The sequence below is a fragment of the Euleptes europaea genome, chromosome 7 (genome assembly GCF_029931775.1).
Source record: "Euleptes europaea isolate rEulEur1 chromosome 7, rEulEur1.hap1, whole genome shotgun sequence".
Classification (NCBI taxonomy): Eukaryota; Metazoa; Chordata; class Lepidosauria; order Squamata; family Sphaerodactylidae; genus Euleptes; species Euleptes europaea.
In genome coordinates, this window is record NC_079318.1 from 60934869 (window position 1) to 60952318 (window position 17450).

The 17450-nt window shown below is 43.4% G+C and overlaps 1 protein-coding gene across 1 annotated transcript in view; it reads right to left on the reverse strand.

The window, feature by feature from the left end:
* Positions 1 to 241: 241 nt before the first annotated feature.
* Positions 242 to 17450, reverse strand: part of RRP36 (ribosomal RNA processing 36) — a 33829-nt gene continuing 16620 nt past the window's right edge. The window contains exons 3-8 of the mRNA XM_056853064.1: positions 9494 to 9632; positions 2667 to 2733; positions 2254 to 2358; positions 2061 to 2135; positions 1760 to 1877; positions 242 to 390 (exon numbers count right to left, since the gene is read on the reverse strand). Of these exons, the coding sequence (XP_056709042.1) occupies positions 251 to 390; positions 1760 to 1877; positions 2061 to 2135; positions 2254 to 2358; positions 2667 to 2733; positions 9494 to 9632 (644 nt within the window). The 3' untranslated portion in view covers positions 242 to 250. The remainder of the gene's footprint in view (positions 391 to 1759; positions 1878 to 2060; positions 2136 to 2253; positions 2359 to 2666; positions 2734 to 9493; positions 9633 to 17450) is intronic.

The following is a 17450-nucleotide window of genomic DNA, read 5'->3' on the forward strand; positions in this document are numbered from 1 at the left end:
CTCTCCTCCCCATCCTCATCTGAGGCTGAATAAAAGTTCACCCTTCAGAGGCTTCTGCCGAGGTGGGAGCTTAATTTTGCTCACTTTCTCGTTTGTTCAGATGATGCAGATCCTCCTTCCATGGTACTAGAGAAACTGTTAGAAACTGGACTTCTGGATGCCCTCTTACCTGAAGTTCATTAGTCAACAGCCAACTGCTGACTTTCAGCAGCAGCAGCTCTCCCCCTAACTCCAGGCATAGGCAGGAAAATTACACATGCTTCCTGGAAGGCAGTTTCCTTCTGTCCTTAGCAGCGTTCCGTTTCCTCTTCTTGCTCAGGAAACTCTCCAGCTTCCCATTCTTCTTTAGCTCCTTGTACTTCTCAGCTAGTTCCAATTTCTGCTTATCAGCTACAGAGCAAAAGGGAAGAAGTCATAACTGTTCATAATGGCATTATCCATCCCTGACTCAAATTCTCTTCTTTGCTTCCAACACTCTCCCATCAAAATACAGTATTTTAGTGACTCCTCTAATACCCGTGTCCTGCACATATAAACAGTTTTGAATGTCAACGCCATTAGAATGAACACCCCACACCCCATTTCACCATCCAATTCCTTTCCATTATTCCCTAGTACAGTATTCCCAAACGTTTTGAGCCTGTGGGCACCTCTGGAATTCTGACAGGATGGTAGGTGCAACTACAAAACGGCTGCCCCAGGGGTTGGAGGCAACCACATGGCTGCTGCAGGAGGCAGAACCACACTCAGAGGAAGCCCAAGTGCAGGAAAGAAGAAGAAGAGTTGGTTTTTATATTCTGACTTTATCTACCACTTAAGAATCAAACCTGCTTACAATCGCCTTCCCTTCCCCTCCCCACAACAGACACCCTATGAGGTAGGTAAGGCTGAGAGAGCTGTGACTAGCCCAAGGTCACCCAGATGGCTTCAAGTGTAGGAGTGGGGAAACCAGCCTGGTTCACCAGATTAGCATCCGCTGCTCATGGAAGAGTGGGGAATCAAACCAGGTTCTCCAGGTCAGAGTCCACTGTTCCAAACCACTGCTCTTAAGAGGGGTGGCTGTACTGGAGGACTGTAGAATAGCAAACGTTACACCGGTTTTTAAAAAGAGGGAATCCTGGAAATTACAGGCCAGTTAATTTAACTTTTGTTCGAGGTAAATTAAAAGAAACTTATCAAAGACAGAATTACTAATCACACAGAAGAACTAAGCCTGCCTAGGGAATATCAGCATGACTTCTGCCAGGGTTTTATCTTATCAGCATTTTAATTGTTTGCTAACATTTTATGGACAATTTTTATGCTGCTTATGTCTAACACTTTACTTTTAAGCGACATTTTTAATATTGTGGTTCCAAATAAGTAAATAAAAATTTGGGTGAGTGGGCAATAACATGGCAAATAAAGTTCAATGTAAATAATGTAAGGTGATGCATACTGGAACAAAAAAAGCCTATCTTCAAATATATGCTGATGGGGTAAGAACTGGCCAAGACTGAGAGGGACAGCCAATAATATAATGCCGTTGTGTAGACCTATGATGTGGCCTCATTTGGAATACGTTATATTATTCTAGCTCTGTAAACCACTGAATACCACTGCTAGGAGGTTACTTCAGGGGAGGATTTTGGCCTCTATGTCCTATCTATTGGCCCTCCAGAGCAGCTGGTTGGCATCTATGTGTGACAGGAGGCTGAACTGGACCACTGGTCTGCTCCAGCAGGGTTCTTCTCATGCTAAACATTCTTATGAAACGTACATTTCTTTAGATAGAAGGGCTTCTTCCCTTGCTTGGCCAGCTCCCTCTGCTCTTCCTTCAAGACAAGGTCCTTTTCTCGCTCCTTCTGGCGTTTCTTCTGAGCATCCTCCTGCTGAGTCTAAGCAGCAAAGAAGGGAAAGTTATCAACATTCCAGTGCAAATCAGTGTAAGGTTTCTCCTCTCCCCTATCTCATTAGCATCACTGGAGCTTTCCGCTGAATGGTCACTCCTGCTTCTGCTCACCTCCCACATCTCGGTAGAAAACACAGGCTGATTGTAATTCATCGGGGCACCTACTCACCATACGTTTCAGGAGCTGTTGCAGCTTGTTTTGCTGTTCCACGTTCCGACATTTTTTCAGCTGCTTCTGAACTACCTGTCGAAGGAAGAATTAGTAAAGTGACTCTCCAATCTGAGGAAGAGGTACTCAGATCGACACACTCCTCTTGTAGGCATGGTGTCTACAGACTAGGTGGCGGCAGCTGCAGCATTACCTCCTTTTCCTTCTTTTTGAGGTCGTTCAAGAAAGCATAGGTCTTTTCGAACACCTCAGGGTTATACTCCCCAGAGAGGTCATCAAAACGCGGATCTCGAGGTACCTATGAAGGATGAACGGGGAGTAAGCATCTAAATCTGAGCAATGTGATCTTTCTCTTCTAGTGCCCCCACCATTTTATATTTTGGGAGCAGGGCCAGTTCCGTCACACTCCCTGGAACTTTCCTCACTTCACCTTAGACAGCACTGTTTGGTCTGTTGCCTACGAAGTCATCAGCCTTCTCACATCATAAAAATCTGTGATATCCCCCCCCCCCCAGGCAGGTTTCAGTGCACTACTCCATCAAATATTATCATCCCATCTTTCCTCCTTGTTTGCTTATTTCTCGCCAGAGACTCAAGGCTACCAACCTTCTTTTTAACAGGCACCACTTGCCGCAGAAAGGGGACCGGCTTCTTGGCTGATATTTCCAACGGCCTGAGGGTCAAAGAAAGCACACTCTTGGTTAGACAGAAAGCCAGAGACATTTTCTACCCCAGGCAGCTTGATTCTTAGAACAACTTCTCTAAATACTATATTAAATGAATGCCACAACCAGGAGTTTGTTTATCCACTCTGTAGACTATTGGAAGAAATCAGAAGATTCTAAATGCTTATTGAAGGCAACTGAAAAGTGTTTGAGAAGTACATATTTGCCCATTATCTTAAAATACAAGGGGGAATTTAAAAAGCACATTAATGCAGTGTTAAACTCTATCTTTTGAATTCTGGAACAAAAGATCTCAATAATCCTAGGATAGATGCATTATTGCTAAAATAGACTCAGTGTATATTTGGGCCACACTCAGTATTATGCTTCCTTATGTTTAATGCTACTTATGTAAGGGCTGACAAGAAATTACAGAATTTTAGCCATTAATTGTTTGCCTTTCAACCAACAATTTAATTGATCACTATAATTAAACAATGACTCAATGAAGGAAGCCACGGCTTTTAATTTGCAAGACCTGAGCAAGACATGATGTTTCGCAGGTCATTCATTTATACGGTCGCCATAAGTTAGAAACAACTTGATGGCATACAACACACACACATTTAAACAAATGTGCAATTATTATCAGAACCTGAGTATAGATGCTTTTGGAGAGACTAAAGAAAATGTGATACAACTAACATTTTAATAAACAGAAGCTTGTACTTTGTTAATCAAGTTGCAGCAGACTTATGGTGATGCTGCAGGGTTTTCAAGGCAAGAGATGTTCAGAAGCCTCTGTGTCAAGACCACAGACTTCCTTTGTGGTCTCCCATCCAAATACTAATTGAGGCCGACCCTACATAGCTTCTGAAATCTGAAAAGCTCGGGCTAGCCTGGGAACCCCTAGTGTTATATTAATGCACCAAGACCAATGTAGCTACAGAGAACAAACAACTACACCTAGAATTTTCAGCCCTACTGATGAAAACTGCCACCACCACTTAATCAACCAAGCCTTTAGTTGACTATTCTAATTAAAGCCTGCAGCCCAGTAACAGAAATTGGATGGGTTTTATAAGCTTTGGTCATTTTATCCCAAGCAGCACTACATTTCTAAAGCCAAAAGTCCCATTTTCAAGCTGCTGATATGTGAGAGTATTTAATTTACTTTAAGGATCAACGTCTGTCACTCAACAGCAGAAGTCTCAAGTCCCACCCCCCCTTCTTGTTAGAAAAGTGATGCTAATTCAGTTTTGAGTGTCCTGTAAGTTCTCCAGAGGAATTCCTTCCTTCCTGTCGGACAACTATGTGGGCGTATCAAGTGTTCTTGTATTTTTCCACAATCTGACTCATTGCTCTACACTTAAGAATGCTTATTTCAATTTTGCCTTAAAAATGAGTTTTGGAAACTACAAAAATAAACAGCAGTCTTGTCATACTTAGACGACTAACAAGTTTTTATTCTAGCATAAGCTTTCAAGGATTAAACTGGCAAAGCGGGCTCTAGTCCATGAAAGTTTAGCTATTCAGGTGCAACAGATCAGATCAGCTACACCTCTGGATTCATTTCACTTCTGTGACTGGCAAGTTCTCAGTCCAATCCCTCGCTGGATAAACAACCTCTCCTACCAATCCTGACTAGTTGCGTTTTTAAAGCCAAGGGAAGGGCCCACACATTAAAAAATGGAGAGTTCTTTCCCATTGGAATGTGATTATGGTCAAGTCGCCTTCCTGTTTCTTTGTTTTGGGACTAACGTATGCCTAGGAGTAATGCAATCAACAATCTACCCCTTCCCATCCAACAATGAATCCTCCAGAAATGGCTCGAGACAAAGAATATTTTAAAAAATGTTGAGACACCCTACCTGAGTAGAACATCTAGAGCAGTGATGCCCACTCAGTGGCTCAGGAGCCACATGCAGCTTTCTGATATGACATCTGAGGCTCCTCTGAGCACCATTCCCCAATATGGCAGCCACCACATGTCAGGAAAGTGGGCAAGGCTATTGCCCAGGGGGACTTGCAGTTGGCAGGTGATTCCCACCAACAGCTGCCACTGGTGGATGGATAGGCTGTGAGCATCTCTGAGCTTCAGGCCCTGTGTCAGAGATGGAAGTAAAGGGCCTGTCCCCTCCAGCAATGCCTCACTCTTCTCTGCACCCTCGGTACTCTCATTGCAGTTCCCAGGTAGATTCTAACATAGGGAAGCATTCATTTGTGAGGGATGAATATGGGCATCCTTCTAAGTTAATTCCTCCCTGCTCCACAGTAATTAAACTGCAGTCCCCCTTGCAGCTTAAAAGATCCTTGGGAGTGACACTGGTCTCAGAGGACATGCCAGCGAAGTCCCTCCCTATCCATTTGCCTTCCCTCCCTTTACACCCCTGCCTGAAAAGAAGCAAGCAGCAGGCTACCTGCTTCCTTTCATGTAACTCCCAGCTGAGAGCTGATGCCTGTGTGGAGGGTGGGGTTTTGATTCCCAAGGACAAGGAATTACTACCTTTAGTAGACACCCTCTTGGCCTTTGCATGTACATTCCAGAGGGGAAGCTATGCTTGTCTGTTGCAGCCAAAATAACAACGCCTTGCAGCACCTTAATTTATTTGTGGTATAATCTTTTGTGATCTACAGCTCTCCATTAGAATGCATAAGGAATGTTACGTGTAAATATGGGAACCCAAGAAAACATTGTGATTCTATTGGCAGAAGATTCTAATAGACTGTACTGAGATGTCTGCAATTTGTATGGCACTTTAATTTATGTAATCAGTGTGTATAATGGAACAGAGTAATAAAGAAAAAAAATCTTCCAGGCTGTGCACATCTGATTAAGTGTTCTTAACATTCTGTTCCCTTTCCACCTGCATTCATTACTTTTAAAGAGAGCTTTTCCTGTCAGAATTACAGGACAAAGATTAATTCATTAAGCAAGCACTACTCCAAATGAAGGTGAGAGACCAAAGTTTCCAACAAAAAAGTCCTCTTGAACATCAAATGCAAAATGTATTATTTCAATACCTCTAAAATCCAGCAATAAACTTTATTATTTTTATTAATAAACTTTACATTACATTGCTTCTCAGACCAATCTAAAATATATCCCTTATAATGCAGTTATATAGTTTATATTAAGTTACAGAATTCCAAATTAAAGTTAAATTTGTTCTTTGGATTTTGATCCAGCTGTCTTCTTCAACAGCTTTTTACTGAGTCCAGCAACTTTTAGTTATATATCAAAATTTACTCATGGTTGAGGATTCATTTGATGGGTTTTATGTACTACCCTGAATCCCCAAAGGCCACTTCAACTGAGCTCCCTGAGTATGAACTGTCATTCTTTTATTTTGAGCCCCAAATTCCAGTAAATTTGGTTTCTGTGTATTTAGAAGAGGGGGGAGTTCAGATTGATAGAATGTCATCTGTGCCACTATCTCAAGAGGAGGAGACCCATCCTGAACTAGAATGGGATGTTCAACATACCTGAAATATCCTAAACTGCTTTTTTAAATCATTGTTGATTGGTCCCATGACTACAACATATTCAGGAGACAGAGGTTCCAGCAGCCATCATCCAGACATTTGTAAACTCTAGGCTGGACTACAGCAATCTGATACATGATGGGTTTCCACAAAGAATGTTCAGAATTTGCTGTGGGGTGCAAAGTGCAGCAGCCCATTTCTTAATGGGGAGAAACTATCAAGATTACATAACGTCAGTGCTGTGAGATCTGTTCTAATTACCAATAGGCTTCCAGGCCCAACAGAAAGTGCTGGTGTTGACTTTTAAACCCCCCTAAATAGTCACATGAACACACGAAGCTGCCTTATATTGAATTAGACCCTTGGTCCATCAAAGTCAGTACTAGCAGACTGGCAGCGGCTCTCCAGGGTCTCAGGCAGAGGTCTTTCACATCACCTACTGCCTGGTCCTTTTAACTGGAGATGCTGGGGATCGAACCAGTGACCTTCTGCATGCAAAGCAGAGGCTCTTCCACTGAGCCACAGCCCCTCCAGTTAACCTGAGATAATGACTCCACTCATGTGATCTTGTCACAAATGCCCTTCCAGAGAATCTTCACTGAGTAGGGCAAAGGGCAGGCCTTTTTCAGTCACTGCTCCTCCTTTTACAGAAAGCCTTTTCTGTTGCCACGCAGGTTTACTAGAATTTGGGGGAGGGGCAGGAGGCTCTCCTCCTTAGGAAAGCTTTTAATGCCGCAGTAAGGTCATTTTAACCCCTAAGTCAGCTGTAAATTCGGTTTAGTGTCATTTGTGTTTCAAAGCTGAAAGCCTGTATCAATGGCCTAATGTGGTTCACCACCCAATGTTTTACATTAAAAAAGCAGTATATGAATAAATATTAAGAAAAATAAGTATCGTGCCATTTTTACCTTGCATGTGTCATATATAAATCAGAATACTCCCCTTACCCCACCCCCGCAACTGCTTTGTGCTATTTTGATTTTGTTGTCTGCCATGAGCAGGTTCAAATAGAATTGTCAGGATATTAACTAACTACATAAGTAAATACTATAGTTAATTGGTGCAAAGCAAGAGTTCAGACAAGGTCAACAGCTTAGCATTATTACTTGCTACCTCTCTCCTCCGTGAGAATTATTGCTGGCTTATTATCACCTTTCATAGAATGTTCAACCCACACTAGCCAATTAAGTTAGGAATCCTGAAGACAAAAGCAGAAAGAACTCTTGGGAAGCTCGGAAATTCTCTCCAAGAGGCTGGTGCAGCAAAGTTATTGCGTTGCCCACTTTGTCTTTTTGTCACCTCTTGGACCAATGTGGCATCACCAATATGCATTGCCAACACTAACATTTAACAAAACACTGAAAAAATCCTTAAGCAGCCTTAAAACATGACAGCTATGCTTTATTCAGTGGTGGCATTAACAAAAGTCATACTCGTTTTGTAGGAGCTGCAGCTTTTATACAGTAAGTAGCCTCCAGGTACAGTAAAAAAAGAAAGGCATACAGCTATTCCTGGGAAGAGAGCTCTCCAAAAACCCGCTTCTTTAGGGGATATGCCAAGCCCCAGCCTTAAACTTGGAAACAAATTAAATGTAAGAAGGCCAAAGAATGAAAGTGAGCTCATCTTTCCTTCTAAAAACCAGTAAAGTGCTGCATGGGAATTATGAAGCTTTATTAGTTAGATGTGAAGATGGTTCCCCCAAACAGCAATTAATGACAGTATTACAGTCCCACAGAAAGGAATGCCAGCTCTTGTTTCAGAGAAAGCATCTTTTGCTTTAGCAGCAACACTACTGCTATGGTCCATTTCAGCCCCCTCTCCTCAAGTGGCTTTGAAGCAGAACTAGAATGTGCTGCTTTCTACAGCAGGTAGGAAAAGAGGGCAAAGAATAAACCACAGCAGTATTGTGGCTGGATCTACCGTTCCACGTCCCCTGTGGGATTTCTCGAGCTGATTAGGCTCCCGCAGTTCATTGGATACTGTTCCTTTTCATTTTTTTACTACACACTGGCTTCTGATCAGCATGCAGGAAATTTTTAGAAATCCTGCTCAGTTCATTTTTTTTTTAAGTCACGGTGTTGGGTTGCTTCTGAATCCAATTTCATTCTATAACGCACCAGTGAACAGAGCAGAATTTTAGGAGTGTTCCCTTAAACAAACAAAAAAAGAGGTACATCTGATTTGATTCCAGCTACATGGGGGCTTTTGAACAAAGCATCTCTCAAAAGGCTTTGGAGAGTTAAAAATAGAAATAAATAACCCATAATAGGGAAGACATTTGAGAAGCTTATGGCATTGTCTGGAGAGCCCAGGAAGAGCCTCAGGTAGAAGGTGAAAGAACAGCACAAGGTACTAATGGGGGAGGGGAAGGGACAAAAAGATGCTCTCAGCTGGAAGTTGAAAACAGATGAGGGAGAACTGATGGAGTAAAGAGCAGATGTCTGCTGCGATTACCTTGGATCAGACACTTATGTGGACTGAAACCTGGCTTCAGGACCAGGAGCAAAGGGTAATGGCACACAGTAAATGCGTAGAACTGCAGGGAGGGGACCGGGGAAAGAGCATCATGGTCTGTTTTTTTTGTTCCTGTCTTCTTTAATGTCCAAATTAGTCATCACATCAGTGACATTTACAGAACACACTAAAGGGTGAGGAGCTGCAAACATAAGCAAGGGCCAAGTGGCCTTGTAACAGGATCTCACAGAGTCTCAGAATAAAGGGAAGGAATCATTAAATGCCAGGTCATATTTGAGGGTGGGGAGAGGAAATGCAGCAAGGTTAAGGTATCAGCTCCAGCAGGGCAAGCTGTAAGGTAGACCCTTAGACTGTTAAGAGCAAGAATCCAGTAGCACCTTAAAGACTAACGAAACTTCTGGCAGAGTATGAGCTTTCTGAAGAAGCGAGCTGTGGCTCACGGAAACTCATACCCTGGCAGAAATTTGGTAGTCTTCAAGGTGCTACTGGACTCTTGCTCTTTTCTACTGCTACTGACAAACACTGCAGCCCATCAAAATCTTAGACTGTTCATTCTTTAGAAAAGCATGGCCTACCAAGAAAGATATTTGCAAATGCAGAGAGAAGCACCTGGAACGGAACCTCTGTGTTAAAAAAACCAACCCCCTCTGAAAGCATGTTGCTCTTCTTTCTAGTATCTCTCCAGAGGCAATTTAGAAATCTCTAAGCCTTTTACCTAGCAGAACAGGGATTTGAGAATTCTTCAGTGGAACCCAGGAGAGCAGGTATCTGCTCTGTACTTTGGGGAGCGAAGGGAATCACATTCACCTGTGTTTATTTGAAGATTGCCTCTCCTTCGGTTTCGTGGGTTTTTTTGCTGTCTTCTCAATAGCCATCCGCTGATAAGCCTTGGTTCCAACCTTGTTTCTTAATTTCAGCAGTTCCTCAAACGACATTGAAGATAATTCTTGAAAAATAAAAGATAAGACACAAAAATTCCCCACTAATGTCAGTCTTGTGGAAATCAAAACTTCCTTTTTCTCTCTAGGTACACCACAGGAAGATAGTAACATCTTCTGCACTCAAACTGCAAGGCCAGCTGAACTGCCTTCCTGTTCTACAGGAATATAACCACACTGTCATCTTTCTTAGCTCTTCTGTTGAAGCTCTCTGATCACCGTAACATTTCATCCACCGAGAGGCTAAAAGCACACTCACATGGTGTTCATGCAACACACTCAATCCCCAGAGCCTTTAGAAACACACACACCACACCATTTGCTTGGGATGCTGGCCTATGCAGCTGCAGTATTTGTGCCAATAAATGGGGATAGCCATGTGGATCTTTCCTACCCAATCCCACCAGAGGGAAACCCCACATGGCTGTAGCAGTCACACACACATCTCGGCCATATGGGGGAGCACCACATGAAAGCTGCTTCCCAAATGTGCAAGACACAGCAAAGGGGATCCCTTATGTGCTTGGAGTGTGTGGTCTGGAACATTAGGTTTCCTGTGGTCAAGGTGTGTTGGGGGGAAAAAGGTATCTTCCTGTTCCTAAGAAACTTCTCAAAGCACAGGTTGTAAACTACAGTGCTAGCTAGGACTATAGGCAGCTGCCATGTAAATGCACTTCACAGACAACCTCCTTTATTTATTTATTTGGTGTGGATTCAGAATGATGAGATAAGGACAGTACCATTAGGGGATTCTTGCCTTCGGGACGAGTCATTCAATCCCCAACAAGTCACAAACAAGTTTCAAGATTGTGTCTGTCTCCTGGATCAAATTTCAAAATTTGGATCTTTCCCTAGGAGACAGCAAGGCTCACCCCCAGGGATGTATGTACTTCATGCTTAAAAATAAATTCTGCTCCCAAACAATTAAAATTCTTCATTAAGACAAGTAGAATTCAACAACCTGCCTTGCCCATACCATTTGAATGTATGATGTTGCCTTATACTCTGTCCAATCTTTGGTCCACCTTGCCCAGTACTGTCTATTCAAACTGGAAGTAGCTTTCTAGGGTTTCGGCCAGGCATCTTTCCCAGCCCTGCTTTTGAAGGTCTTGTAACTGGAGGTGCCATGGGTAGACCCTTAAGAAACTGAATTCTGAGCTCAGTATTGCACTTGGGCCTTTCCCCCCTGTGCGCTTAAAGAACCATAAAGCCTTGGTCATAGACTTACTTGTGACATGTCACAGCACTTAAATGAAGATACATCAAAAGACAGAATGCAAATTCTCACTCTGAGGAGGAAGTCATTTTGGAATGGGTGATTCCCACCAATTACCCAGGGAGGCAGGAACAATTTTTTCAACTTCCTCTCTCATGGGTGAGAGTCACCCAGTTTCAGTTTTGATTCCTGCCTCGACTGGGAGTGTAGCTTCTGAGCAGGCTCCTTGGCGGTCTCCTCAGAGTGACCTCAAATTTTTAGAGAGAGACTTCTATCCTCTTCCAACCTGTTCTTTCTCCCTTCTTCAAGCCTCTCCTCGGTTCCTCTCCTTCTGCTTCTTCTGTCTCTGCAGCTTCTTTCCACTCCCCTCCCTTCATAATGGCTGCTCAGCAAGCCTCGGAGACTTTGGAGCTACACATGTCAGCTGACTAGGAAGGCTCAAGAAAAGCGTCTGAAAACATGCCATAAAAAGGAGAAAAAAATGGCACCGCAAGTGCAAACGGCTCTCTTGGCTGCCAGTGGAGGGGGCCTATGATGGCCTAAAAAGGGCACAAAGTGCCTCAAGTGCAAATGGCACTCTCGGGGGTCTACGATGGCATGACAGGCACCTCTGTTGGAACCCCCCCAGGCACAGATGGACTCCCTTACCACCAGAGCAGATCTTCGAGGGGGTAATGTTCAGTCTCCCCCCCACCTTCTGCAGTGTGGGTGGGTGGGGCGGAACCCTTCCTCCACTGAGATAATGGAGTTTCAAAGGAGAGCCATGATGGAAAAGCTGCAAAGGATACAAGAGCGCTCCTCCCCCACCCCATCTCAGGACTCCAAGTGCTCCAACCTGAGGTCACCCTCCCCTGCCCCTAGAGAAGGGACCAGGCGTAGGGAGGGGCACACTTCCTCCCATCGGGATCCTTGCTTACAGTGGCCCACTAAGCCAGCCTGCAAGCCTTTCCCTCTGCTGCCACCCCTACCAGGGCCCACGGCAGTCCCTCAGGGATGGAAAGCGTATTCTCACAGTCAGAACCTGAGATGAAGGAAGGAGAGTTCTCCTCAGAAGTGGAGCCCATAGTCACTAGGCAGCCCACATACCTGTTCAACACAGACAACTACCTGTCCCTCCTATTTAAAGCTATCCTGGCCTTAGACCTCACAGAAATCTGTAACTCCATGGATGAGCCCACAAGGAGTAAATCCAGGTTCCAGGGGAACAAGGAATTCTTTCCCATGGCACCCCTCCTCAGAGAGGTCCATTCCCTTTCCAGGGTTCTTTGAAACTCTGATGAAGGGATAGTGGGCCAAGCCTGTATCTAACAAGCAGTTTCCAAATGTTACCAAAAAGCTTTATTCCTTGGCCCTTCATGGTATGGATTTGTTGCAGGTCCCCCAGTGGACACTCCAATAACTGTTACAGTCCACTGGCCTGGTCTCAGAGGATGGCTTTGAATCCATAAAGGATGGGTTGGACAGAAGAGTGGAATGCACATGGCAGAAGGTCCATCAGGCAGCGGCAATGACCATCAGGGCATCAGCAACCTCCACCTTAATCTCTACAGCAGCCATCACGTGGGGCCAGAAACTGGTCCAACTCATTCCCAGCATCAACTGTGTTCTCAAGGTGGTCACCTTCCTGGTGGACACTTCCCTGGATGCAATGACTTTTGCATCCTGTTCTACGGCAGAGGCTTCTATGGCCAAACGCACCCTACAGCTTTGCATGAGGCAAGAGGATCTCCATTCTAAGACCATGGTAATAGCATATCCATTCCAGTGCAAGAGGCTGTTTGGGTACTGTGTTGACAAGACCCTGGTTGAAACCAGTGACAAAAAAAGGCCATGCCCAGAAGTCTGTGGCGAGAAAATACGAGAACCTACCTTCCCCAATCCTTTTATTCCTATCATACCTTATTCCAGATCAGACCAGATCAAAGGTAGACCACTGCTCAAGCACCAGAAGCTCCTTTTGAAGGGGCCCCAGGCCAACAAGTCATCCCAACTCCCTTACCCCCGCTTATCCCAACTCCCTTACCCAAGGAGGGCATCTTGGCCATCTTCTGGTCACTAGGTGTGTGTGTGTGGGGGGGGGAGGTAGTTGTGAATTTCCTGCATTGTGCAGGGGGTTGGACTTGATGACTCTGGTGGTCCCTTCCAACTCTATGATTCTATATTACTCCAGGTTTGCTTCAAACCGTAAATTAAATATTTTGGATGATATTTAGTCTTGGTTCTGTTCCTTCCTGTTCTTGGGTTCATTAGCTCATGAAGTAACCAGACTGAAACTGGGAGACTCCCACCCAGGAGGCAGGAAGTTGAAGAAATTGTGCTTGCTTCCTTGAGCAATTGATGGGAACCACCCATTCCAAGATACCCTCCTAACCTCAAAGCAGAAGGAACTCTCACAGTTAAGTATCCAAGGTTTTGTTTTGGTGCAGCCCAACTACTCTAATCCCCTTTAGATGGGCTGAATATAGGAGCAGAATAGTTATATTAGGTTGACTTAAGTGGAATAGTTTTACTCTGAGGATTAAACTGGATTTGCCTGCATCCATCTGTAATGCAACACAAAGATACTCTCCAAAGTATACATTCATTTTCAAAATGGCTCTCTTCCATCCTGCCTTCACACATGGTACCAAAGCAGGATAGTGGCTCAATGCCACTTTTTAGCATAACATTTGATAATGCCCTAGCTATGCCAGTGCCTTCAAGTCAAGGGAAAACATGACACATTCAGAGCTTTTCAGAAATGCCGATTATACCTCCAATACTTGGTTTTTCACTTGGCTTCAACGTTTTGCTTCAACATTTCCTCCTACAATACAGAATACAGATATTTTCTTAATTGTCCCCCAACCTTCTCTCAGTCTTTGTTTCCCCTGCGGCTGTAGAGTCTTCTATGTACCTGCCATAAATATTAAGGAAAAGCCCTTCTAGCTTCAATCCACTCTATGGCCTGAGGCTAATACAGGACAGATGCCAAACAATGCCTTCATTAACACTTTGTGGTAAGCAGTTACTGGAACGAGCCTATGGAATCCTCAGGCTTCATGCGCTCCCCTCTCCCTCCCACATACTGTTCAAGAATGACTTTCGTTTCCAGGAGAGAGTAGACAACTAATCTTGTAGGGTAGGGATGTAACCCCAACGATGGTTTTCTGTGAAAGCAAAACTCTTTTGTTATCATACTGTGTGCAAAGGGAGAAGGAGAAGTGATCTCCCAATTATGATGTGTGCTCCATGTAAACCATACTTGTACGAAGATTCAAAAATAGGTCCCTTCTGTGAAGAGCTTACAATCTAAATTTCAACATATAAAGGAAACCAAGGGTAGCAAAAGATGGCTATGCAGACGTCTTTTGTTTGCTTTTCTAGGAAGTGAGGATGTTGGGTGATTAAGCCAAAGGAATTGTAGAAAAGGCGTGTTTTGAGGTTCATGAGCAAAAGTATGTTTCACACTCCTGAAAACATGTACTCTTTTGTAGTAGACTTTATTCTGGCAGCAGAAAAAATATGTTTGATTACAGCTGACTTATAGCAACCACACAGAGTTTTCAAGGCAAGTGACGTTCAGAGTTAGTTTGCCATTGCCTGCCTCTGCATGGGCTGAGAGTTCTGAGAGAGCTGTGACTGGCCCAAGGTCACCCAGCCGACTTCATGTGGAGGAGTGGGGAATCGAACCCAGTTCTCCAGATTAGAGTCTGCTGCTCTTAACCACTATGGCACGCTGGCTCCTGTTTGATTATAAATTTCACATAATGACTGAGCTACTGTGCTGATACATTTTAAGCTGACAGTATCCATTCTTATCTTTTCCTGTTTTATCTGGCTTCTTACATCCAGACAGTTCTTATTGTCTTCTTTGTTCAAACATTTAGAATGCTATACTGACATTAGTTCTTGTCAGGCATGCCAAATATATAATAGCTCTTCTAATCCTTTGTGCTGGTAAACGTCTGGAACTAGCATTGTTTTTTCCAGATGTACTCTGGATAGGCCAGAGAAAAACATCACCTCCTGTCCCCTGGCGCAAAGCCTATGTAAATGCAGACCAAACAATGCATTCAACTTCAGACATCAACATAGGATGCATCACATTGGATCAAACCAGTGGCCCATCAAGTCTGCTGACTTAGCCTCGGCAAGGACTAGTTCCTGCTGTATCAAAATGAGGGGGCTTTTAACAATATTGGGTAATGGAATATAAATCCTTTCTGGATATTGTACCCAGCTTTCACAATAAAATATAAGACAGAACAAAGATGACCTAAGCTTTATTTCTGAACAACAACAAATCCATCCTTTTAGACAGCTAGCTACATTAAATTCTATAGGTCAACTACATGCTTGACATTGTTAGTCTAAATTAGCAACCAACCTCCGCTGGAATATTCCCTTGGGTTCTGTCCCCTCGCCCCAATTATTCCTTCAGAGTTGTCATAAACATTAGCTATAGAGACTACACTGGAAACCTGTATCCAAAAAAGTGTGCTTTTTAAAAGGCCTACAAATCACTTTGCTTCAGGCAAAGGATGGCTTCAACAATCAAACAAGAAATGACAGCTATAAACTACACTGAAGTTTACGGTTGCTAAGCAGGAGGGCAGCTAATGAAAGGAAAGGCACGTTCAGAGTGGTGGTCCTCTTCTTTTAATGTAAAACTATATATCAAATAATCATATTTTTATCCCACCCTTTCCACCAAGGACCTCTATGTGGCCTACATAGCTCTTTGCTCCCCATTTTATTACTAGAACTCCAGATTAGGTTGAAAGAAAGAGACTGGTCCAAGGTCAACCAGTGAGCTCCGTGGCTGAGTGGTGATTGAATACAGCTCTCCTGAGACCCAGCCCTAACCTAGAGGTTCTTAAATGTTCTGCAGCGCAATCCCCCTTGTAAACTTTCAGCAGTCTTTGGGATCCACTTGATCTCCAAGAGATAATCCTATAGCCATTACTCTTAACTCCTTGGAGGAAGGGTGGAGACCAAATGTAATAAATATGATTATTCCATTAGTGTGGTGCACTGGACAGAATGTCAGACTAAGACTGGGGGAACCAGAATTGGTGTGAGAGTAAAATGGGAAGCAGACAATGTTGTGTCTTGCGCTCCTGGGGTGATGGTAGTAAAATATGATAGCAGAGATGAAATGGTTTCCAGGTCCAAGTTAATCTTTGAAAAGTTCAAACTGGTATAGCAGTTTTTGCATGATGATATGTAGAGCCATGCTCTAACAAGGCTGATTGTACAGGTTTCCAGTGTACTACCATAGGCATTTGGCTGCTGTAGAGATTTAGAAATGGTTATTTTTGTACATAAATAGTACAGCATTTTAGTTCAACTTGAACAGAGTTGGACATATTTTGGGTGGTAACATCAACAACTTTACTCCAAAACATTGAGAGAGCTGGGCGTTCCCACTAAAAGCTGAAGAAGGTGTCCCACTGTGCACATTCTCTCAACATTTCCCACCTTCTGGTTTGAAAGTACTTCCAACTGGTGATAAAATTGGTGAGTCTTATGAGTTGTTTTGAAGTTGCTTCCTTTAATGTTGGTGAATACCTTGATGTGGAACCTATCTCCTTTGCCTTTTCTCTAAGAAAAAAAATTGACTGAATCGAGTCATTACAGAACACTCTTGAAGGACTGCAGGCTTTGGGTGTGTGTGTTGCACAATCACTATACAGGTCAATTCCCTATTCACTATAAATATCTGTGCAATTATGACTTAACCATGTCATTTCTGTGGGTATTAATACTGGATCCAGAAACAAAGATCAAGGAGTCTGTTGTAGAATGAGAACACTGAAATCCCACAATGCTACTCCACCTACTTATCTTCTGTTTTTATATTGTTGATACCTGCCTTGGGCCCTGAGATGCTCAGGAGAAAAGTGGCATATAAATAAATAAATTCACAAAGCACGCAGCTCTGGGCACCTCACTGCTTTGGACTGACATTAACCCAATAGTAGGTGTACAGCTGCATGGACCCTATCCTCAGTCCATACAGTACCAGCACACTAATTAATCTTCGGGGGGAAGCTTTAAGGACACTACAGTCCATTGATAATATCCCAGAGTATATGTTCCTTGCTACCATGAATCTACTAACTCCAAACACAAACACCCCCAACGATGCCACAACACATCTGGCCACCAAGTATTGCTACTTTGTCCTCTCCCACAATTATTTTAGATTTAGAGATAGCTCATATATTAAGAACAACTGTACTAGCAGGAAAACTCACATAGCTCCGGAATGTGTAGGGTTAGGGAATACAAGATTACTTATGGTTTGATTTAGATGGCATTTTTCTCAGCTTCTACAACCAAAATACTGTCTTCTGTATAAGCCACTCTAATTACATTGTCATAATTAGTACCCATGGAAAAGAGACCCTGGACAAATTCCGCAACAGCTTCCACTATTCACCTGGACATGTATGTCCAAGCAGCAAATTCACTTTCTGGACATCATGGGCCTCCTATGTGAAAGATATACAAACAGCACCCAACAGTGGGACCGCACCTACCACTAGACATACCTACTTGTTTTCAGCCAACGTCTCCCATACAACTACATTTTTTTCAATGTCTAAAACAGGGACTCATACTT